We start from the raw sequence: 25,699 nt of genomic DNA, 5'->3' as shown, positions 1-25,699 counted from the left end.
TTTCTCTGCTCAATGTTACCGAGATTGAACGCTGCTAAAACAAAACATTATCGGGCTGAGATCCTGTTGGGCAGAAATTTAACAAATTTTTGACGTTTGCTTCGAAGATTCATCGATTGCAACATCAATGACATGACATAGGGTTCGTGAGTGACGTATTTGGGGAGGGGGGCGTGTGCATATTCTCGTGTTATTTCTAACGCCCTCCGCCTTTTATCGACGGGAATTTTTCAATGTTTCCAGGCTAGAGCGCTACAAGAGCATAATGATATTGGGCTGAGATCCTGTTCGGCAGAAATTGAACAAAATTTTGGAAGTTGCTATGTGGATAGTCTATGTTGCTCCATTTGTGAATGGGAAAGGGCACAGGGCACAGGACCATAAAAAAACACCTTCACCAAAAAAAACTGGACCTTTTTGATAATCAACCAAGCCCCAAATTGAATTTTTTTATGTCCCCCTCATACAATAATGGACTCTTCCAGTGGTGTGTGGACCAACACGTGTCATGCGAATTTCAGAATGTAAACAACTAGAATCTTGCTGAAGATGTAGATTTCTTCTGCGGAATAATTTCCGCAATCCGAGAGTCCAGACAATTTTTCATTACGCAGCGAACAGTTCTTCGAACCAACTTAGGTTTTGCAAAAGTTTCAAAAATTTCTGCTAAATGTACCGCAAATTTCTGGTCCATATTTCGTGACCTGCACTGTAACACTGCCACAAACTGTAACACTGGACTCCGCGTGGGTACGCCATGTTGTCTTTGTTTACAGCGTGACTCAGGCTTAGACAAATGCATATGTGAGTCAAAATCGCACCAAGAGACGCCTCAATGGCCGCTATGAAAAACACCAAGTAGGCAATGCTGGGGTTCTTCTTAATCAACGACTCCAACTCATACGACAATGTTTGTAAGAGGGAAATACGTGGTATTTATCCTAGTTGGTTTCGTATTAAATGAGTAAATTATGTTTACTTCAAGTAAATGTAGGACCGATAATGCAATATGGCGCTGTCATGACACTGTTAATTAATATATGCAAAAAGGCGACCAACAAAACTTCGCCATCAAGCCGACTATCTGGTACCACAAACAAACAATTTGCAGACGATTGTGTGTGGAGAAATCTTTGGCTTTTTCAAACAAGTGCCAGTGGTTGCGATGAAAATACTATTTTTTTAGTACAACGCTACGCCACATATTTTGTTTAATGCGCTATCGATCAGCCTCGATATTCAAGACTTCCCCGCGGCCCGATAGTGTAGACATGTAACAGGGGTTTACGCAAGATGGTTGAAAATTATTAGGTTTACGTCATTTTTAGCCAAAAACTTTAAATAATTACTCAAAGCAAGGGCCTCCTTGCTCAAGGTAAATTTCCACGCACTTCACAACTCTCTATTGTTATTGTTAATGTTATTGTCAACGTCCGGACATGGGATGTGTCCCAAGGTGGGAAAATTTGGACACTTTGTGTGCACTACTGTGCGCACTAGTGTCCAATCTGGGTGACACAGGGGTAGAAAATCCGTGTACATAGCGAGGAAATGTCAGGTTGCACATAGTGTCTAAGCTTGCAAACTTGTGGAAATCTCTGTTTCCATGCAGTGTTGAAATAAGAAAAACACCGTGTGTGTCGAAAAATACCACCAGAAAAGTTTTGAACCTTCTCAATTGCACTTAACTTCAGTAGGACACAGCAATAACAACACAAGGATGGGAGCCAGGGATTAGTGAAGTTTTGTCTGCACCTGTTAAAGTAGTGCCCCTTATTAAATTGACTATTTCAACCAATCAGGTTGAACTTGATAAATCCGTTCTCTCTCATTTGCTGACCGAATTAGTCCACCTGGCCAGATAAATAAAGATGTGACCTAAAGGTCAGTGACCCCATATGAGGAAAATAGCCGATCTTCTCCCCAAAATACCCTCTAAAATCGTATTTCGAAGTGTTATATGCCAAAAGTGCGAATTGGATTCTTTGAATATTTGTTTAATGTACCCCCGTAGCAAATTTCAGGTCATTTGGATGTATTTCCAGAGCACAGGAGGCCAAAATGTACGTTTTTGTTCAGAAAAACCTCAATAAAATCACTTTCAAGGTCAATATCGAAAAAATGAATAAACAGTCCTAGGGTATTCACCCACTCTATCTGTATACCAAATTTCAGCTCAGTTGGTCCAGGGACGACCGAGCTGAGTCGATTACAAAGTTTGACAGGAGAAAGAAACATTACGAATACAGTATGTTGCACCCAACAGTATGTTGGGCTCAACATAATAACATTGCCGACATGTACAGTTTCTTTCTCTCAGTTCCCTCTTTATCCTATCTTCCCGGCATGCTTAGCTCTAGATGCCGATCAAAATGGCGACGACCATCACTGCGCATGCTCCCATGAAGGGAACCAATTTGCATACGGCTTGACGTGTAGTGGCATCGTCATAAGTTAGAAGAGAAAAGACCTAGAGATCAGCAACGATTAAATATATCAAACTCATGTGAATCTAGGAAAGCTTTCATCAACTGTTTCAGAAAATAAGTTTTAAAAAAAGAAAGTAATTAACTGCAGGTAGGTTGGGCAGAGATGTACACACTGAAGTGCAAATTATGCAAATTGGGACTGAATTTGCATAAGTAATGAAAATCGTTTGCGTGTGTGTATGTTTGTGTCACCGGATGCTTGAAGTCAGCATAACTGTAGAACGTGTAGGGATTGTAATGATATTTGGTATGTGGGTAGGTGCTGGGACGAGAAAGGTCAAGGTCGATTTTGGGCCCCCTGGTATGTTTCACTGGAACTGCAATGGCGTATTTGTAAAAATCTTCTAAGAAGAATAACTGAAGAAAGGAATGACAGATTTTAATGTTATTTGGTACGCAGGTAGCTAGGTTGGACAAGGATGTACACACTTAAGTGCAAATTATGCAAATTGGGACTGAATTTGCATAAGTAATGAGAAAAGTATATACCTCCATTCTAGGCATGTTTCGGGGGCTCACACCTGTCACACCTGTTAGTTTCAGACCCAGATTTAGGGGCAAGGAAAGATAGACACAGCTGTTGCAAGGTCTTTGTTTAATCTCATGATAGTGGAACATTTATGCACAGAGCTGATAGATATATTTGGGTAGTAAGGTGGTGATGATAATCTAAAGTTTCATTGTTGCAACTGATTCCAAAGACTGGCTGTCACTTTTCGGTTGTTATTGCTGTAGCAGCACCTGTTATAAAACACATCATATATAAAAACAAATTTCATGGAGATTTTGGGTCTTCAGATTTTTGCTCCATATGTTTATTCTACTAGATTCTGTCATAAATGATCTATAAATATTCTACTGTATGGTAGTGGTGAATGTCTGAGTTGAAAGTGAAAAGACCTTTGCATTGTCGAGGTTGGCAAGAGCTATTGAGGCTACAGACATACGTAACCTTTCCTACATCAGGAAAATACATTCTGTCACTTCCTCTTCTAATTAAAGCATCTTAAGCCTTAAAAGTATACCTGAAATGTTAAGTATATCTTAGATGTTTTAAAAGCACGTATGTCTGAAGACGATCATTTTTTTCCAGTATGTCGAGGTATCTTAAAGGCCCTATTTGAACAGCATTTGTATACCAAGTCATTATCATCAAAGCATCAAGTGATGCTTAAAAAATGCCAATCTTAGGCAAGCTTAGGCTGCTCTTCCCTTATTATTAACGATTGACCCAACATTGAATGTTATATTTGAAGAATTCATGCCGATGTCGGACTTTCTTCTGGTCTTCCCCTGCATTACGGAATTTCTTGTACTCCGCTGGTTTATCGCTGACGTGATCAATTCTCACGTGATCACACGATGCAACTCGCAGTCTGCCGATCGCAGCCATGAAAAATTCTGTCAGGAAGAAAAAAAAAAACTTAGGTAAGATTATGTTTCTGAAAAGCAATAGGTTTTCCATTAACATGATTAACAAAAGCTAACTTTTATAACAAGAGTTCGGAGACCTCATCTCTCCATTAACTATTCTGATTATGCAAATGACTGAATTACTGCAATTTTGCATTTATTATGCAAATTGGGAATCTATTTGCATAGTAGGTATCTGTTAAAGTTCCACTTGCCATACATTACATATGTTACATGTACGTATTTAAGTCCTGTAATGGAAAACACTGCAAATATTGATTCTCCTCATTTGTTATGCAAATAAGGTCCCGATTTGCATGATCTGATCCGTCTTTCCTTTCTTCAGTTAGTCTCCTCGGAAAATTTTTGATAAAAATGCTCCTGCAGTTCCAGAGCAAGCTGCTAGGGAGCCCAAACCCATACCACTTCTTCCTTACATCATAAGCTATCTGCCACCAACAAATGAGGACCATAGCACGTCCAGATAAAAAGATAGAAAATCAGAAGTTCTGCTTCAGTACCAAGGTCATATACCAGGAGGCCCAAATCGATCGTCTTCCCATCATCTACCAGCATACAAAATACCTCAATAATTCATCGATAGGTTCTTGAGTTATGAATACATAACGACAAGGATGACTACAAAAATCCGGAAACACACACGCACACACACACACACACACACAGACAGACACACACACAGACAAACAGACACACACACTTGTATGTAATTTACGTCTATCAATCATACGATATGGCATCATTTGCCATGGTGGGTTCACTTTTTTTTCTCGCGATATCGAACCAAATATGAGAAACCCGTGCATGAATGATGAATAGTTGTGGTCCAGGTACGTAATCACCACGATAGGCGACAGAACTCGAGCTGGCTCAAAGGTGATATAAGAACAGATGTTGTATCTTACGTGTGTGCGCGATTCGTGTGTAAACGGGGTCAAAGCCGACCGCACGGACACTGTCAGTCCTTGCGAGGAAGAAGTTGATGACCCTGGTGGCTAGATGGCACTGCGGGAATCCCGGCACCGGGCCCCAGTGGTGGAGATCATGGATACGCAGACAATCGCCATTCTCATCACCGGGGACGATGTCCATCTTCTCCGTGAATCTTATCCCAGTACGTCCCACAGTGCCAGCAACCTGAACAAAAGACATAAGCCCTCAATTTGAACTTTTAGACCTTTAAAGGGACCTTTACATCTGATAGAGGGCACAGTTGGAACGACCTCACTAACATTGTAGCAGCGAAACCTAGCTGCAGTGCAAAGTAGAACCAGTCCTGAGGAAGGCAACAGACAGACGGTCGTCTAAACGTGGGCTCTATAAAGGTGGTCAATAAAGAGCACATCTACTAACCTGACGAAATTATCAACGGAGACAACTTACCAAGATCAAAGTATTACAAAATTGATTACTAAGTGGATTTTCATTTTCTACTTTGCAAGACGTACACATGATTTCATGTCTAAATGTTACTGTTGATGCTCCTGGACTTAACCCTGTCCAGACGGGGGGGGGGGGAGCTAAAAGTGCCCGCGCCAACTTTGACATCGTATAGCTGCCGAACGACATACGCTAGGACTACCAAACTTGGTGACTTTTCCTAAAATTTAGTTGGCAACAATATTATGATAATTGTATATATTTATCATTTTTCGCGTTGCCATGGCAACGGGTTTCTGAAAGGCATTTTATGCAAAAATCACAGATTTTTTTAAAACAATGATATTTCATAGGTTTTCTTGCTCAACCACACTAGTTTTCCTACATGTATAGCATAATATGTAATTCGATGTAACTTTCATGATTTAATATTTATAATTTATGCTAATTTGATGACGTAATCGGTCAAAATCCAAGATGGTGGACCATTACACTATTTTAGGTATCATCAGGCTTTTTCGCCTTCAAAATCGTCGCTACATGGCATTTTCTTTACCAGAAACATTTAGATTAACGTTTCTAGGCTATTTTTAATGCTTTTTGGGGTCATGAGTGGAAAAAAAGTATTTTTGAAAATTTCAAAATGGCCGATCCAAGATGGCGGATCCCAAGGGGTCGTTAACAACACGTGAAGTCATTTAATGACGTCATTTTGACGTCAACGTAGTTACCATTTACGTAATATGTCTTGGTATACCTTAAATCAACAATACATACTATTTTGTTTAATACCTTTAGATATTACGGGAATTCCCTATTTAGCCAATAAAATCACATCAATGACGTCATAATTACGTCATATTACGTCATAACGTCACCAAAATTGTAGGAATTATAAAACTTTATAGGAACATCCTTCCCTTTAAATTTGGGAATGATACATCATACCGTTCAGAAGTTATGAGGGGGGGCCGAATGAGCCCCCCCCCCCCCCAGTCCCAGATATCCCAAAAAAGCCCAGTCTGGATAGGGTTAAGACAAGTCCCGTACACCAAATGTCGGAGTAGTGAAGAGGCGGCCGAGAGGCGGAATAGAGGACAAATTGCACTTGACCTTGGAAAGTCTAAGATTACAGTGATAATTAGTGGTCTCCTGCACTCGTATAATACTGTATGTGTCTTTGCGAAGTTGTTTAGTAAAACTTTATAAAAACTTCTCCGAACCATTATCCCCATTAGATTTCAGAGAAGACATGCTTCTGGAAATGTAAACGTAGAACTCTGACGCCGTGTAAAACCCAACACTGCTTGTGGAGTGTATGTATACTTCAATGTATAACTGTTGACCACTTCTACTTTGCAAACTGATCATACACTTGTGAATTTGGCCTAGAGATGCAAAATATGACTGCAAAATATTCTAACAAGAAGGGGAGAGTCAGTTTTAAGAGCAAATGTCTGTAAGGATCAAACAATGGTGGCAGGGGTCAAAAAATCGATTCGGCTCATATTTTGCACAGTGATAGTACTTGGCCCACTATCCCTCAAAATAGCTTTCTTTTTGCTCAACTTCGATTGTTGCCATGGCAACGGGCCAAACAAGTTTTGGGGCCATTTTCCCTAATTTGGGTATGTCAAAAACATGAAAATTGGGTCATTTTAGGACATGATTACGAGCAGGTGCTTAAATTCAACGGGAAGACAAAAACTGGGCTAAAAAGAGCAATTATTCAGCTTTACTAGAATAGTTCGGAAGTTTTCAGAAATTCAAGTTGAAGTGCTTGGTCAACCTCAAAACAATACAGTGTTTCTAGCTTGTGAAAAAAGGTAAATTTGTCCCAACTTTGAAACGCTGTAAGTCCAAAGATGGTGTTTTGTTTTGCTTCAAATTTACATCATATATGCAACCAAGTAGCAGCTATCAGGTACTTGTTTTCAAATTGTGGTATCTTATTTGGTTGTCACGTAACTGTCCTCAGAAGTAGGTCTTTTTTCATGTTTGACGAAAAATATGATGTTGGGCCATATTTAAAGCCCAACATATGAAAAAGTAAGAAAGGGATCTGGTTTAAATTCATGTCAGAGGTAACCCTATGCATGTTCTATCAAATGAATGGTTGCAAAGGTTGGTGTCTTATTTCGTTGCTGTGTACTTGTCCCTAAAAGTAGGCCATATTTTCGACATATGCAGAAATCAACATTTTTGGCTAACTTTGAAGCCCTGAAAAAGTCAAAGTAGGATGTTTTTTCAATTCAATCCTTTTTCAAATGTACCCCTGTGTGTTGTCTATCAAATGAATGCCTGCAAAGATTGGTGTCTTGTTTCGTTTCCGTAGACTTGTCCCTAAAAGTAGGTCATATTTTCGACATATGCGGAAATCAACATTTTTGGATACTTTGAAGCCCTGAAGATGTCAAAGTAGGATGTTTTTTCAATTCAATCTCTTTTCACATGTTTCCCTGTGTGTTGTCTATCATCTGAATGCCTGCAAAGGTTGGTGTCTTGATTCATTGCTGTGTACTTGTCCCTAAAGTAGGCCATATTTTCGACATATGCGGAAATCAATATTTTTGGCTAACTTTGAAGCCCTAAAGATGTCAAAATAGGATGTTTTTTTCAATTCAATCTCTTTTCAGATGTTTCCCTGCGTGTTGTCTATCAACTGAATGCCTGCAAATGTTGGTGTCTTGTTTCGTTGCTGTGTACTTGTCCCTAAAAGTGGGCAATATTTTGGGCATGTGTGGAAATTGATATTTTGGGCTATGTTTGAAGCCCTGAAGATGTCAAATTAGGATGTTTTTCAATTCAATCTTTTATCAGAAGTACCCCTGTGTATTGTCTATGAAATGAATGCTTGCAAAGGTTTGTGTCTTGCTTTGTTGCCGTGGAATTTTCCCTAAAAGTAGGCCATACTTTGCATATATACAGAAACTAGTGTTTTTTGGCTATCCTTTTAAAAGATATCCTACTTTGACATTTTCTAAGCCTCCTTGCTGAAACATAGCCAAAAAACACTAGTTTCTGAATATGCAAAGTATGGCCTACTTTTAGGGACAAGCCCACGGCAGTAAAGCAAGACACAAACCTTTGCAAGCATTCATTTCATAGACAATACACAGGGGTACTTCCGATAAAAGATTGAATTGAAAAACATCCTACTTTGACATCTTCAGGGCTTCAAAGTTAGCCCAAAATATCAATTTCCACACATGCCCAAAAAATGGCCTACTTTTAGAGACAAATACACAGCAACGAAACAGGACACCAACTTTGCAGGCATTCAGATGATAGACAATACACAGGGAAACATCTCACAAAAGATTAAATTGAAAAAACATCCTACTTTGACTTTTTCAGGGCTTCAAAGTTAGCCAAAATGTTGATTTCCGCATATGTCAAAAATATGGCCTACTTTTAGGGACAAGTCCACGGAAACGAAATAAGACACCAATCTTTGCAGGCATTCATTTGATAGACAACACACAGGGGTACATTTGAAAAAGGATTGAATTGAAAAAACATCCTACTTTGACTTTTCTAGGGCTTCAAAGTTAGCCAAAAATGTTGATTTCCGCATATGTTGAAAATATGGCCTACTTTTAGGGACAAGTACACAGCAACGAATCAAGACACCAATCTTTGCAGGCATTCAGATGATAGACAACACACAGGGAAACATATGAAAAGAGATTGAATTGAAAAAAAAACATCCTACTTTGACATCTTCAGGGCTTCAAAGTATCCAAAAATGTTGATTTCCGCATATGTCGAAAATATGGCCTACTTTTAGGGACAAGTCCACGGAAACGAAACAAGACACCAATCTTTGCAGGCATTCATTTGATAGACAACACACAGGGGTACATTTGAAAAAGGATTGAATTGTAAAAACATCCTACTTTGACTTTTTCAGGGCTTCAAAGTTAGCCAAAAATGTTGATTTCCGCATATGTCGAAAATATGGCCTACTTTTAGGGACAAGTACACAGCAACGAAATAAGACACCAACCTTCGCAACCATTCATTTGATAGAACATGCATAGGGTTACCTTTGACATGAATTTAAACCAGATTCCTTTCTTACTTTCTCATATATTGGGCTTTAAATATGGCCCAACATCATATTTTTCGTCAAACATGAAAATAGACCTACTTCTGAGGACAGTTACGTGACAACCAAATAAGATACCACAATTTGAAAACAAGTACCTGATAGCTACTACTTGGTTGTATATATGATGTAAATTTGAAGCAAAACAAAACACCATCTTTGGACTTACAGCGTTTCAAAGTTGGGACAAAATTACCTTTTTTCACAAGCTACAAACACTGTATTGTTTTGAGGTTGCCCAAGCACTTCAACTTGAATTTCTGAAAACTTCCGAGCTATTCTAGTAAATCTGAATAGTTGCTCTTTTTAGCCCAGTTTTTGTTTTCCCGTTGAATTTAAGCACCTGCTCGTAATCATGTCCTAACTTGAGCCAATTTTCATGTTTTTGACATACCTAAATCAGGGAAAATGGCCCCAAAACTTGTTTGGCCCGTTGCCATGGCAACAATCGAAGTTGAGCAAAAAGAAAGCATTTTGAGGGATAGTGGGCAAAGTACTATCACTGTGCAAAATATGAGCCGAATCGAGTTTTTGACCCCTGCCACCATTGTTTGATCCTTACAGACATTTGCTCTTAAGTATTAATTGATATCAGAGGGACGAACAATCTCTTTATACTTACCAAGTCCAGCTTGGTGTTCTCAAGGACTTCCAAAAGGTTTTCTAATTTCGTTTCTGGCACAAAAAGGAAGTCGTCGTCTACCCACAGGAGGTAGGGTGTGGTCACCTGTGACACGGCCAAATTCCTGCCGGCAAACCATCCCTATTTATGGAGAAACTGGAAATTTGTATTTTGCTTTTTATTCAGTCTCCGTTAGGGTACATTGTACATATGCACGCTACTCTTCCTGGTGTCATAACATGACTCTGAATACGCACATGACATATAATCATCATCATACCTAAAATTAACACCGTCTATCATCAAACCAGAAGGGACTGACAACCATTTGTTATTAAAGGTGCCCTGAGCGATTTCAGGGGGTGAAACTTGAAATATTCTGGGGAAAGCAATTCTGTTTGGTGAAATTTAAACTGACATATACTTACCCATATTAGCCCATTTGCATCATTACCTTCGTCAAGAAGGTTATTTTTTATGCTTGTCTGTGTGTCTATTAGTGAACACAATAAGTCGAGAACGCCTGGATGGATTGTTGTCGTTTTTGGTGTGTTGGTGTGTATGTGGGAAATCTCAAGATGATTAGATTTTGGGCGAAGTACTTTGCATAATTAATGAGAAAAGTTTAGAAATGTATTATATTGTATGCTTGAGTATGTGTTCTGGCTGGGATGTGTTGCCGGTGTTGTTTCGAGGGGTCATGGATAAGTGGTAGGGGTGCATAGTTGTAGTGTGGGAGGCAGGAAACGTATTGCTGTGACAAATTGGTATGTCACTCAGCTGTCAGCAGTGGTATGAAAAAGGTAGCAGCAGAAAGCGGTGTGGTATTTCGTGGAAGCAGGCCAAAATTGGATATACACTACCTTAAATCAGGAAGAACAATCAGTACTCGTGTGTCACAGCATGGGGATAGGACGGTGTTCAGGGTAGGTGGGTTAACTTTGTTATATCTGGGAAGGAAGAGGTATGGTGTACATGGAGGTTGTGTGGAAGTGTGCACTAAGAGTATGGATATGTATTGCTGAAGAAGTATTTGATGAAGGGTGGATGTAATATATATAGATATCAACTATGCAAACGAAGACCTCATTGGCATAATCAATGAGAAAATACTAGAACTCAAGATAGGCTTGATGGATGGTCATGATTTCTGGTATGTAGATAGCTTACGTGATTCTTTGTGTGATTGGATGATAATTATGCAAATCAGATTCTTATTTGCATAATTAATGAGACAATTTAAAATACCCGCTGTGTTCCATGATATGACTATTCAAATATGTGACATTTGTACCCGAGGAAGATAGGAATGTTGATAGATAGAAAATATGCAAATGTAGGCCTAATTGAGAAATAATAACGTGTTGAGAAACTACAATAATTTTCATACTAGTAAATGACGGACGGCAATTTCATACTTGTAGCATTTGGAAGTTGTGTGATTGTGAACACCATTGAATAAATTATGCTAATAAGGACCTCATTTGCATAATTGATAAATGTTAGCATAACATTCTTTGTTAAGCTCATACCTTGGACAACCTATGTTATTTGGGTGAAGACGATCAACTGGTATTATCTATAATTGATGAGAAACACTCTTAATACAGCAGTCATATTTAGGTTAAAATCATTTGTTGAAGGTATGAGGTCGTAGGACTCTTGTTATTTCATACCTTGGGCGTTTAAAAAGAACACAGAAACAAGCCAGAGAAGGAGTATCTTATTTATTGGTACCACCCAAAAATCAGCCCAGAATCCAGTCGTAACCGTTTTCTGTCGACAATTTTCGTTAACGTCCGGCCTCGTGGCGTCACAAAGCCCGAGCATATTGTACCATGAGTCATGACCACATGATTATTTCTGCGGAAGCGTTCGGGACTTATCGGTCAGAATCGTGCATGTTCGGAAGGTTTGAAATGATGGCTGGCCTCCAAGTGCTCAGATTTTCAATGAGTTCCCACCACACACCGACATGGCATTTTTGCTCCATGATCGTCGATATGCGATGGGATAGTGTTATTTAAACTTACTATGGATTGAAATTCCTAAAAAGATTAATTTCAAAAATATGACTTTCAATGCAATATTGCTTAGGCTACCTTTAATTGTGAGGCCATAATACGATTCCATGCTGCACAGGCATCAGCCATGGTTTATGGATTTGAATGCCCGGTCAATAATGGCCATAAGCCTTGCCTGGCTACTGGACCATCGTATGACGGAGGGGAATGTTTCTGAAAGTGTTTGTAACAAGAGCTATCTACCACTCAAACATCATGACCATAGCACTTGCAAAATAATGGCCACAGACTTTTAGCCGATTTATAAACTTACCTAATTTATCATGCAAATTACCTCATGATCAGCAAAAACACCAACTGCAATTCCAAACAACCCGCTAGGGAGCCTAAACTTACGCCACTTACTCCCTGCCCCAAGAGCTATCAACTACTAAAAAATCATTAACCAGGCGTATCCAGAAAATTTGACGTCAAACTTTGAAGCTCCACTTTAAACCCGGAGATACCAGCTCGGAGGCCCATTTTCTAGCCTGACAAATAGCGCTCCTAGCGGCCGGCCGGTCCTGTTACCGCCAGGGGTGGGGGTCAGTAACCTCCGGCCGAGAGCCTTGTGTAAACACAAGCTAGCTCATTATCGAACTAGACCTTCCTCTTCGAGGCTCCTAGTAACCCATCCAATGAATATCATGCATAACCATCAACAGCTTCTCGAATTATGTTGTCTACATAGCAACACACATACATACACAGCCCGCTGCAGTACTGTAGGAAAACGCCAGGTGAGTTCTTTTTGAACTTGACCTCCGTTCCTACAACAGCTACCAAAAATCACGAAGATCCATTCATCGTTCCTAAAGTTAAGGTGTTATGTTTGAGTGGTAGATAGCTGTTGTTACAACCCCCATTATGAGTTCTTTTTTTAACTTGACCTCCGTTCCTACAACCGCTACCAAAAATCATGAAGATCCATCCATCGTTCCTCAAGTTATGTTGTTAACATACAAACGCACAGACATACACAGCCCGCTGTAATAAAGAAGGAAAACGCCAGGTTATCCATTTTCAAACTTGACCTTCCTTTCCACAACCGCTACTCACCTACCAAAAATCATGAAGATATCTGTGTCTAAGTCAGTGCGATGGAACTCCCCTTTTCACAGTCGGAGCGTCATACTGTTTTCTAAAACTGACCCCAACAAAGCTGCATATCGGGAAGATATATTTCTTCTGTCTGTTTGAACATGTATAGAAAACAAATGGTTAGGAAAAAGATACTGACTGCTGCAAACGGCATAACAAAATGGTCGACGTTTTCCGCCTGTAGATCTTCCACCGGGCGACTGTCGTCTGCCACAACGACCCGGATGTTGGGGTAGAATTCCCGGATGCTGGACAGAAGTGCCCGGATGGAGGCATACCTGATGAACGTTTTGGTGATGATGGTGATCTTTGCACTGATGTCGTTATCTGTGTTTAGGAAATAGAATGTACTAGAAAGGCAACATTTGAAGGAGCAAATGCAACATGTTTCGCCCATTTCCCTTCTCATGCAAAAAACGCCGGTGGTACCGAGGCTTACGTTTGTTATATGTCTGCAATGTTGGTATTTGAATAGATAATTGAATTGAAGACCAGTCAGACATGGATCTCTCCCAATTTGAAACCCAAAGCATGGATGAGCTCTTCCAGGCGCCCATATCCATACTGGACCATTAAAAAACACCTCCACCAAACAAAACTGGGCCTTTTTGATAGTCAACCAAGCCCAAAATTGAATGTTAAAAAAATGTCCCCCTCATACAAGAATGGACAGCAATGTAAACAAGTGAAATCTTGCTGAAGATCTGGATTTCTACTGCGGAAGAATTTCCACAATCCGAGAGTCCAGACAATTGTTCATTACGCAGCGAACAGTTCTTCGAACCAACTCAGGTTTTGCAAAGGTTTCACAAATTTCTGCTAAACGTACCGCAAATTTCTGGTGCGTATTTCGTGACCTGTACTGTAACACTGACATATACCACCATTAAAAAAACGTTGCTAAAGAAAGGATACACAACCAATTGTAGGGATATGAGCGTACTCTTGGTGTAAGGGAAAAAAATGTTATTGCTGTATTTATGTATGATTGTATGTAACGTTGGTTAACATAAATTCGCGGGGTACTTAAATTCGCCATTTTTTTTTAAACGGTATATTTTAGGAATATGTGCTAGATGCAAAATCAGTTATTACGCCAGCAATGCAAACCGGATAGACTAATGTATTCAGAACACTGGCTGAAAAGCTTCGATAACCATGTATTAGAAGTTGGCTACGTCAAAAACTCTCCGTCCCTTATTGACAGAGTCTGGGGGCATCGTGGGAGAATCACACTGCACGGTTGTTCGCTGAGACAAATGTCACATCTCCTTCCTGCTAAACACAATTATTTACAAGACAACTTATTACAATGTCTTTTGCTAACCTGCAACTGGATTCTAAGTGTGATCAATCATCAAAACTCCTCTTTGTTGCTACAACCTACGGCACGTGTATTTTCCCGCCGCCATATCATTACCCAGAATCCTGTCGTCAAGCAGACGACAAAGGTTTGTGAGGAACACTTTTTTGTCTAAATGTTGCGTGTGATAGTGGACTGAAGACGATATTTTCCTCAAAGTTTGCTCCTAACACAACAAGGAACACATGGACATAGTAGTATAATCATTGCTATGGCATCCAGCTAACTTCCCATGAATAATGTACACGTTGCCATGACGGTGGGGATCGACTTTGAGTGACGCTCCACCGACTCAACAAACGGGTTGTTACGGAAGGCCTGATATGTGTGGTACGACCGTTTTGTCGTGTATTTTTTTTACTTGGACACGTCTATATCCATAGCACTCTCCTCAAGCCAAGGATGGAACGAATAGCTGCTGTATAAAATGTAATTAGCGGTAAGATATTCAAGACGAATCTTCTCTCCCGAAATAATGTCCGACAACACCGTCATTGTGCGTGCGGCGGACGGTAGTTTCAAGTTGAAATATTATGGTGTCAGCACGACTAGAGACCAAATCTACCATATATATGATTAGTGCAAAGATAGTGCATGATACTGACAGAATAATAGAAAAAAAGAATGGTTTATTGTTCTGCTAGATTGATTTCCGTCAACCATTATCGGAAAAATGGCGAATTTATGTTACCCAACGTTACACACAGAGGGGAATGTAGAGCAATAGATTTATGTCGAAAAACACCATCTGAAAAGGCGTAGATTTTGAACCTTCTCAATTGCACATAACTTCATTAGGACACAACATTAACATTAGAAAGGCAACATTTGCGATAGCAAATACAGAATATTTTCTCATCTCCCTCCCAATGTCCCCCGCTCAATAATTACGCGCACAAATCACAGGTCAGGTCCACGTGGGTCTTGGGGTCACTGCCCTTGAGGTCGTGTTGTTTACGCTCGCACCTGGCCATATGAATAAAGATGTGACCATATATGGCAACGCCATATATGGTCATAGGAGAAAAAATGGCGATCTTCTCCCCAAAAATACCCTCCAAAATCGTTTTTTGAACTGGTGTATACCGAAAGAACGAATGGGGTTCTTTGAATATTTGTCCAATGGACCCCCTTAGCAAATTTCAGGTCATTTGGATGTATTTCCAGAGCACAGGAGGCCAAAATGTACGTTTTTGGTCAGAAAAACCTTAATAAAATCGTTTTAAAGACATTTATAAAAAAAGATAAAAAAAGCTCCCAGGGTATTTACCCACTCTACATGTATACCAAATTTCAGCTAAGTTGGTCCAGGGACGACCGAGCTGAGTCGATCACAAGATTTGACAGGAGAAAGAAACCTTACGAACACAATATGTTGCGCCCAACAGTATGTTTGGCTCAACATGATAACATACAGACATGTTGAAACGGACATAAGAAGGGTGTGCAAAATCAGATAATCCGCATCACTGTGTTCCACTTTCTTTGAGGCCAAACATAACAGGTATACTGACTCCCATTTCAAAGTACACACAAAGAATACTCTGGAAAAGTACTAGCCTGCAGATATCAATCTAGGATAAACCACAAGGGTGTAGTTAATAATCGGAGGATAAAAGGAGCTTTTGGCCAGTTTATTTCTCTGTCATTTGGACTAGAATGGACCTCAGATACCCAGAGTCAGACCCAAGAACTCATATAAAATATGAAAATATTTACACACCAGAGGAATTCTCGACATTCATTTAATAAATGTTTCCCCTTGCCCTTAAGTCTAGAAATTGTCTCAACATTTTTTTATGGAAAATGGGGAATCTTCTAGTCTAGTAACTAAGAACTAATTTAGTGTTCACAATGTGCCCCCCCCCCTCCACACACACACACCAAATGAGCCGTGCAGCTGTCACCGATACTCGGTTCGTTATTGCCTCCCAGCTCTTCATATGTCCTATCGCTGCTAAGGTTCGTTCAACTATTTCTTCCAAATCCTTGTCAAGCATAAGAAACCAGAGAATAATTTAAAACAGAACAAATTAAACACATGTAAAACCAATGGACATTTTTACGATACAATGAAACTGTCACAATTTGACACGTACCTGGACCGGGGTCATAGAGGAATGGAACTGCGCGAACTCGGATACGGAGAGGAATGCTGACTCTGTGCTGAAGGTATCTGAAATTAACTAAAACAATGTACACGTGGTTGATCACAGTCTAACTAGGGTGTGATGTATCACTAGTACATGTACTAATGGGGTTAGCAAGTAGTGGAAGATGTCCCGTGAATAGTTTCATAGTTTTGATAAATGATAGACTGTAGTGTTTTCTTTGTTTACAACAGAGATATGATCGATCCAAATCAAGTTTTCAATCTTTTTTTTATGTTTTCGGACTTCATTTAAAGTTGCAAAACTGCACCTTAAGAAGGACAAATGATCAGTCATTGTGTGATATCAAAATAAACTAAAGTTAGTGACATGGTATCCAGGTTAACAAATTTTCATATCACAATAATTTTGAAGTATTAACGTATATCATTCTATCGGAAATAATGATAACTTACCTGTTACCTGAGATTTTTATGTTTATTCATTTTTCAATTGTTTTATAAAATGAACGTCGTCTCCTTGTCATGGTTTGTTCAAAACTTACTCTTAGATGCTCAAAGTTATTCACATTACTTTCCACTTACTAAAAAGAATGTGATATAGTCCATTATATAGAATTATATAGAAAGATACTTACTGATTTCTGTGGCATCAATGTCGTACACGGTGTTGGTATACACGATAAATTGAAGCTGGCGATTCAGACGAGAGAGACTTTTGCTGCGAATGGTTAACGATTTGGTTCGCAGTCCTTCTAACTGCGCCTGCGCAACTTCCGCAACGGTGTCCAGTACGCCATAGTCGGTCGTCTGTAGTTGAACCTGTGTGCAAGAAAATGATGTGATGTTGATAAATACGATACATAAACACAAAGAATGTTGAACATGTACGAGGACTGTTCAAAAAGGGTTTTCCTGGCTTATTCTGAATGTTGTAGGCGGCAGAAATTTGACCTGTATGATCGTATTACATATCTCTATAGGTCTGTTTTAATATCTTAGACCTAATGTAGGACAGAATGATTCAAATGGGCCAACAGGGTCGTGAATACGAAACTTGCCAGCTAAAATCGGTGTCAAGTTTCGTTCCTCCAAGGTTAGTTTATCGAAAAATAATCCATGAACACCTAGCGGAATTAGGACCCTCACACCTCATTTTAGCACCTGAAATTGTCAAGAGCTTAAAAATAAAAATAGGCATTTGATCTGATGTGTTAAAACAAACGCGTGATTTCAGCCTCCTACGCTAACTGCTAGTGAGTCAGGAGAAATCTATATTGTCCCTCCCTCGTACTATGTTCAAATCAACACTCCCATGTCCATGCGGTACATTCGTATTGTATTATTGTCGTATATTTCTTTACGTTTACTACTCATAATAAATAGAAAGAAGAATGATACTAGGTATGCCTGTGCCGTGCGCTGTCTTTTGTTCAGCTACGCATTCCTATCTGGTTTCATGTCTAACATATTCTCATTGAAGCGCTATTCACCAATGAAGTAACAAAAGCCTTGTAACTCCCTGTCAAATCTACAGTCGTCGGATAAATACGACCCAATATATGGCTTCATGCAACTTACTTCATATTCTTGTCGGACAGTTTCATCTAGAACCGCAAGCCCTGAAAATATACACACTGAATGATGAGTTTTACTAATTACCGAAAAACAACCGAAAACAAGAGTAAGTAGACCTCATATCTCCATGAACCATCTTGTTGATGCAAATGACTTACACATTTACATAATATATGCTTGGTCATAAACACATTTATCTAACCTAACTACAAGTTGCAGTATTGACAGTCCTATCATTTTCCACTTAGATGAATTATGGCGCCAGACCAAGCTGCTAGGGGGCACAACTTCTTTATTACATCACAAGCTATCTGCCACCAAAAAATCAAGACCATAGCATGCCCAGGTCAAATGATAGAAAAAAAATCAAGTTCTGCTGCAGTTCCAAGGTCACATACCAGGGGGCCCAAAATCGACCTTGAGTTTTGCCTTCACAACACCCGTCCACATACCAAACATCATTCTAATCCATCAAGAGGTTCTTGAGTTTTGCTGCTTATAGTAGTCTGGAAACACACACAGACACACCCAAAACTATATCTCCATTTTTCATGGAGATAACACGAGTCTGAGGACCCCAAAATCTCCATGAAATATGTTTTATGTGCCTTTCTTTAGTATTATGTGTTCAACAAGTATGAAATTCCAGTTACATGTATCTACAAATATGAAATTACAGTATTTTCTCATTGATTATGCAAACTAGACCTTCATTTGCATAACTTTAATTTATCAATGTCCCTGTATTTCTCAGTTACATATGATGTATTTCTGAATTGTCGCACCATTGAATGGAGTGGGTTTATAACATTTCTCCATTAATTATGCAAGTAAGATTCTGGTTTGCATGATTACCATTTCATTATATCAAGTAACACTTAAGCTATCCACATAGGAGAAGCAAGTACCCTCAGATATATATGGTTTGACCACCAGCTGTCGGGCCCCTAGGGAGTTTATGACCTACTTTTGAGCCCAACAGGTGCCAGCTTTCATAGCATGCCTATAATGGACATATAGATTTTCCTGATTACTTGTGAAAATTAAGTCTCAACATACGATATTTTGATCTGAAAATGACACGACCAAATGTACGTCACGTTTAGTGCGTGACGTAGATGCCTTACGTGACGTATGGCCTGTGATACGTGACGTATGGACCTGAAAACGTACGTTTCTTTATGTAGGTAATTTTGACTGCAGAACCATATGTACGTCACGTATCCCTACGTTTTGACATACGTGACGTAGGCACGGCATACGTGACGTATTGGCCCCCAAAACGTCACGTATAGACCCAAAAACGTGACGTTTTTTACGTACGTAATTTTGACACGGAAATGATGCCATAAGGAGCCCAATAAGCCCCCGACAGCGATTATTTGTATAGCACAGGCTAATCAATTATAGTGCATTTGCTATATCTAATAATGGCATAGCGTGAACATGAAGTTATACACTCATGGTACCACACCTGGGAGTTCCGCGGTTCCCTCCGGGACGACCGTCAGACCACGGACGGGGTAGCTGAGCGGAGCCGCCCCGTCAACAATCATCAGGGTCTCCTTGGATGACTCGACTCTGTTAGAACGGAAACAGCTTATAAGAACTAGACGCTAAACAAGATTACTTTATGATACACAGCGTAGCGTAGTCCAGTAGTTAGCGGCCCTGCCGTCTGGAAAAGACTTCGATTCCGGCTATGTCGCCCAGCCGACAACCACGCTACCGGAAATGGTCGCAGTTCTAAAGCCGGCGTCACATTGAATCTCCGGACCATACTGTTTCACTGGAGAAAGTCAGAATGCAGGACTACTTTATGAGAGGTATAAAGGAGGCCATATACATCAGGGCACTTCAGCCATCTCTTGGTGGGCGTTTTGAACTCCCAGGCACATTTTACCAATTACTTACGTCACAAACAGCAAATATGATGGCCATAACTGAACAACCAGGACTAGATAAATACTGAATTTTTAGATATGTTGAATATCATACGTAACAGAAATGGCCATGCATCAAGAAGAATAACATTAATAAGTGATCATGTCAAGCATAACTTACTGATTCTGAATGAGTACTGTCAGGAGGAGAGAGCACAGAGACACTTCCCTTTGTTCCTATGCGCGTCCTTGGTGTGAACAAAATAATTGAGACCTAAGTATCAAATCATGAGCTCCACGCTGGCGCGCGGGCGTCTTCCCTTTGTTGTCGCGGTCAATACACGAGTTGACCTCAATCTGGAGGTCAATGGATTTGCATCTATCTCAGTAGTTTGCTGGCAATATCCATACGATAAAGATATATTAGATAACAGAAGAACTTGACACAACGATGACGAATTTCAGTCAGTAGGTCGAGACAAGGAGGTTTAATCAAATTCACAAATAGAAGAAACACGAGAAACACGTCATGCTTGCCATGCAAAAAGTCCCTATTTTCTCAAAGACTGATACATCATTGAATAGTACGTTACGAAAAATACTAACATGCTATGAAAAATACCATGCTACGAAGAATACCGTGATGCTACGAACATCAGAAAACACGCCATCTTAACGAGCACTCCGTCAACTGTTAGGACATAATATCACATTCCTGTCATAGCCACCTATAAATACATCTAAAAATTCATAATTCTATCGCAAGAAATTTGCATTGAAAACCGCGGGAAACGCTGGGAAGCGCATAGGGCATCAAAGGGGCGCCGCGCCGGCTGGTAAACAAAGGATCGCAGCCGGCTCTCGCGGGTGAAAACAAAAGGCACAGCGGGGCGTTTACAGCGTGCTCTCTCCTCCTGATTAAACCCCCTTGCTTTAATATACAGAGCAAAAATAGTCATACATTGTGAAACACTTGCATATGTCAAAACTAGTCCGCAATACTGCATACTGTGGTAAAATGTACACAATTGTGTCAAACATAAGAAATCAAATATTCAAACACTAAATTGTTAGTATTACAATGATAGTACAAAAATTGCCATACCTTTGATTGTATTTCGTGAGTTCTTTTGACCGGCGTTCGATGGTAGCGGTTCTGTCCTTTTCATCGACATCCTTCCACAGGTTATGTTGACTCTTGGAGCAATCACACTGGCTTTTATCATGCAGAAGACTGAAACACAGAACGATCAAACAATTTTGAGATAACTATCTGTGCTAAATTGAGAATATTAAGGGATATATACATTTCAAAGGTTTGAGAGAATATATTTCTGTGTTGCTGGTGGATATTCAAGCTGTTGTATTCGATTTTTTAAGTGGTAGACTAAGTTAAGGGGCGAATCGACGGAATTTCTCCCTACAAATGCACGTTGTCCTCAGCATATGGGTTGTCAGGAAATCGTCTTTCTCACTGGCGTTTACAAAACCACTGCATTTTCACACATTAGACGCAATATCTGATGCTATTTGCTGAAATATCATTCCTGTTGATGATCTATAGTATTTTTTAGCCTGAACATCAATGCAGTGTATGAAACAAGTGCTTATGTTCAGCCAAAAGACGACTAATATATGATGTGTCGACCTACTGTGGCACCCTGAACCAAAACAAACGTTCAGTTACTTTTGTACTCTGTGAATATCGCGCTAGGCAATTTCATAAGGCATATTCAACGTATTATGTATAATCATATAAATGACTAAAACATTGACTTTGTCATCGCAGAATAGAGCAACTTACAGAACTTGATTCATTCACACACCCCATTGCCTTGCTTTGTAAATGTCTCTACCAAAAGTAGATGTAATATCACCTCAGTGTCTCGTTTCTCCATGTGAAAGGAATGTTCTCGACGCTTTCTGCAATCATATCCATCTTGCCGAGTTGAGAACTTGATGAACGATGGATCTCTTTCCATTGACAGTGTCCGTCGAAAATCAACAAACACACGATAACCACCACACCGGCCAGCATGAGCTGTCGGAGGCTTCCCGTCCAACACTTTAAGCGAAACGTGCCAGCCATGTCGACTATAGGACCAACCTTGTTGGGGAGAAGAAAAAGGGTAATATCAGATAAAATCAAACAGCAGAACTGAAGGGAACAAAGGAGTCAAGTCAATTTAAAAGACGAAGTTGGTAACAGCTGGCTCTTGCTTGACCAATTGAACATAGCCCATACAAAACGTCGTTCTTTGTGTACGGCGAAGAGGATACGCTTCTGATTCAAAATACCAAATAAGTGCATCTTTGAGAATAGATAACGTAACGTTATCGATTATCGGTAAGTTTATTGAAAATTCATGATTAAAACGAGGGGAACAGAGCCAAATGTTGAACCCATGGGAAGAAATATCAGCTCGTTTAAGAAGAAAAATGCATGGTCTGTAGGTTTTTCTCCGCCTGTTTAACGCCGTGCGAGCATGTGTTTGATACTGAGGTCCGATGGAGAATTGTGCTAGCGTTACCCATTATCGTCCACTTCAGTCTGTCTCCTTCTAGCGCTATATTTGAAGAACATAGACCAGAAAAAATGCACATTAACTGTTCAAAGTAGTCTACAGACAAATGATAGTATTGTCATTATGTCCCGCCACATGCTTGACGCGATGGAGGAAAACGATGTTGATGATGAATGGTTTATTTATTGTTGCACACACAATACAATCAGACCGTGACAGTCAACAGACTGAATTGCTGTCTGATTTAACAAGACGTACGAGTCATTAATTCGTAAAATATAAGTACATAATTAAAATCATTGGAAGTTAAACGAGTGGCGTAGTGCTAAAGGCTGGGAATCAGCGCTATTACGTTAGAGACGATTTGACATGTAGTAAAGCCATATAAACAGATTGTAAAGTCAAGTATTGTTCATTAGACGGGTCATCTGAAGTATGGCGCTGTTTCTATAACGGTCAGTTCTACAGCGTTGTAGGTGCAGTTTGTTCGACGAACGCGTACGTCGGCTGCTGATTGTCTCTCTTGCGGGTGGCAGGAAGTGGCGGTACAGTTCAGATGATAGTAGAGAGGTTGCAAAGTTCAGAGTCAGGTTGCTACGTCGCATGTGGAGAGTAGGTAGATGCAGGATGGTACAGGCATCGGTGTAGCCGAAGTAGTCGGACCCCAGGATTTTCCTGACAGCTCTTCGTTGAATTCTCTCAATTTTCTGACTCAGAGAACTTGTCAGACCAGAGTGCCAGACTGGGGCGGCATATTCGGTGACGGGACGTACGTAACACACATACACTGAGACAAGGTCCTCTTTGGGAACATGAAAGTGTTTCAGTCTCCGAAGTAGGTACAGCCGCTGGCTGGCACTGTTACAAATGTGGTCTACATGTGCATTCCACTTAAGGTCGGCCTGCAGGAGAACCCCGAGTATTCTCATTACCTGCACCTGTTTCAGTTCGATGTTGTTCAGGTAGAGTGGGGGAGGGATAGATGCAACCTTGCTGAACTGGATGTGTATGACTTTGCATTTACCGGGATGTAGGACCATTTGCTGATCGTGGGACCATTTGTCGAGGTCCGTTAAGTCACGCTGCAGGTTTGAAGTAGCCGTGGGCGGATTACGTATGTCCAACAGATTTAAGTCATCGACAAATTTCCATCTCTTCGAAGATGCATGGTAAGCCGCACTGTTGATGTATGCGATAAAAATAAGCGGCCCGAGAATGGTTCCTTGTGGGAGGCCGCAGGTCACCGTAGCACTGGTGGAAAGCACCCCGTGATAACGCACGACTTGTGATCTGTTTGTGAGGAATGCAGAGGTCCACCTCACAAGCGACGGCCGGAGGCCTAACTCGATCAAACGCGTTAACGGCACATGGCCATATTATGGCTGACCCGATCGAATGCCTTGCTGAAGTCTGTAGATACAAGGGAGCAAAGGGTGCCTGGCTGGTCGGTAGCCTTGAAAAGTTCGACGGTTAGGTTCAGAAGGCAGTGGGTGGTGGACCTTCCTCTAAGACAGCCGTATTGCTGTGGGTCTACTTGAGGGGAAATATCAGACACGGCCCATTCGGCGACGAAACTTTCAGCAACCTTGCCAAGGATGGAAGTCAGTGAAATTGGGCGAAGGTCGTTGACTGATGGAGGTTTAGATTTAGGTATGGGGACCACAATGGCTCGCTTCCATTCGTCAGGGATTGCGCCTTGCTCGAGTGACGAGTTTAAAATGTCGGCAAGCGGTGCGCTCAGTTCATATGCAAATTCGTTCACAAGATTGGCCGGAATCCCATCAGGCCCAGCCGCTTTCTTGGTTTTCACATTCTGCAGTTTTTTATAGACATCCCATGGTTTGACTGACGGTGCTTGGTGGGCGGGCAGTTATGCTGGCAGTAGTGTTGTATCCAGTGGAGGAAGGGACTGGATGACGGCCGCCAGTGTTTTGTTGATTTCGTCAGCTGTAGCACGGTAGTCGCTGGGACTCAAACCTTCGATGGTGATAACGGGATCAGTCCGGTTCATGTTGGCCATGGCCTTGATTTCCTTATGCTACAGTGCAGCATTGTCTTTCTTTAAAGCTTTGATTTTTGTGTTGTAGTAGATGTTTTTGGAGTCCTTGATTTTACGTTGTACCTTATTGCGGAGTAGTTTCCAGGTGGCAAAGTTTTCTCTAGCAAAGGCCTGCTGGCGGGCGCGTATCAGCGGCTTGATGGCTGGGGACATCCATGGCTTGTCTTGACAGTGCAGACGGATGGACTTGAGTGGGAAAAATCGTTGATCTTCGACTGCAGGGTCTCGTGCATCGCACGGGATTTCTCACCTGCTGAGTGGGCTGTGTAGACTTCCTGCCACTGGTGAGACGTTATCCACTGACCGAATAGACGTAAGGACGAGTCCCGGATTGGCCTGCACACTCGGTTGGTGAACTTGTTGGATACGGTTCTCTTTTTCGATTGCAGAAGAACAACACTATTAAACATGCACAGCCATTGGTCAGACGGTGTGACGTCATACCCCCTATGTAAATAAGGTATAGTGCCCTATAGTACACTTCCATGTGAGCTCCGTGTGCTCCACACGTGGACCCTTACGCTCTTCCTTCCCCGTGAACGCCAAGCAGAAATATGCCGATTGTCGCCCACGTCTTCGGCGGGAGGTGTCCGAGTTGAAGCCCCAGGCGGTCTGTTTCGCTACGCGTCACTCCGATGTTTCCCACAATGTTGGGCGTATAGTAGCGCTTTGTGGCGTGGCGCTATGCTTTGTTGTTTCTCGTTTTAAGTGGTTCTGGTTGCGTTTTGTGAGAGAATTCTTTTGTCCGGGTAGTTCTTGTTGACGGTAAGTGTTTTGTCCCGGTTTCCGTTTTTCTGGATGTTTTTTTGTGGTCGTTTTATGTTGTGGTTGTGGTCATTCTGAGGTACGTTTTAGGCCGTGGTTTACGTTCGGTCGCCTTAGAGCGTGGTTGTCTTTCATTTTCAGTGGCCGTGTAGAATCCACTTCAATCCTCTTCGGAGATGGGCGAGAGGCGCTTTTTTCCAGTTTGGGTGTGTGTTT

General features: G+C 40.8%; 1 protein-coding gene across 1 annotated transcript; it reads right to left on the bottom strand.

Moving 5' to 3' along the window:
* Positions 1 to 3,069: 3,069 nt before the first annotated feature.
* On the bottom strand, positions 3,070 to 22,241 carry LOC136420355 (beta-1,4 N-acetylgalactosaminyltransferase 1-like). The gene is made up of 10 exons (XM_066407216.1): positions 22,012 to 22,241; positions 21,240 to 21,368; positions 19,726 to 19,832; positions 18,255 to 18,295; positions 17,312 to 17,495; positions 16,663 to 16,749; positions 13,340 to 13,527; positions 10,037 to 10,177; positions 4,829 to 5,060; positions 3,070 to 3,890 (listed from the first exon to the last, which is right to left on the bottom strand). Exons 1-10 carry the CDS (start codon positions 22,221 to 22,223, stop codon positions 3,709 to 3,711), a joined length of 1,503 nt encoding a protein of 500 aa, XP_066263313.1. The 5' UTR covers positions 22,224 to 22,241; the 3' UTR covers positions 3,070 to 3,708.
* Between the last annotated feature and the right edge of the window lie 3,458 nt (positions 22,242 to 25,699).

This window comes from Branchiostoma lanceolatum, chromosome 1, assembly GCF_035083965.1.
Source record: "Branchiostoma lanceolatum isolate klBraLanc5 chromosome 1, klBraLanc5.hap2, whole genome shotgun sequence".
NCBI classification, from domain to species: Eukaryota; Metazoa; Chordata; class Leptocardii; order Amphioxiformes; family Branchiostomatidae; genus Branchiostoma; species Branchiostoma lanceolatum.
The sequence above is the reverse complement of the archived record's forward strand: the minus strand, read 5'-3'. Positions and strand labels throughout refer to the sequence as shown.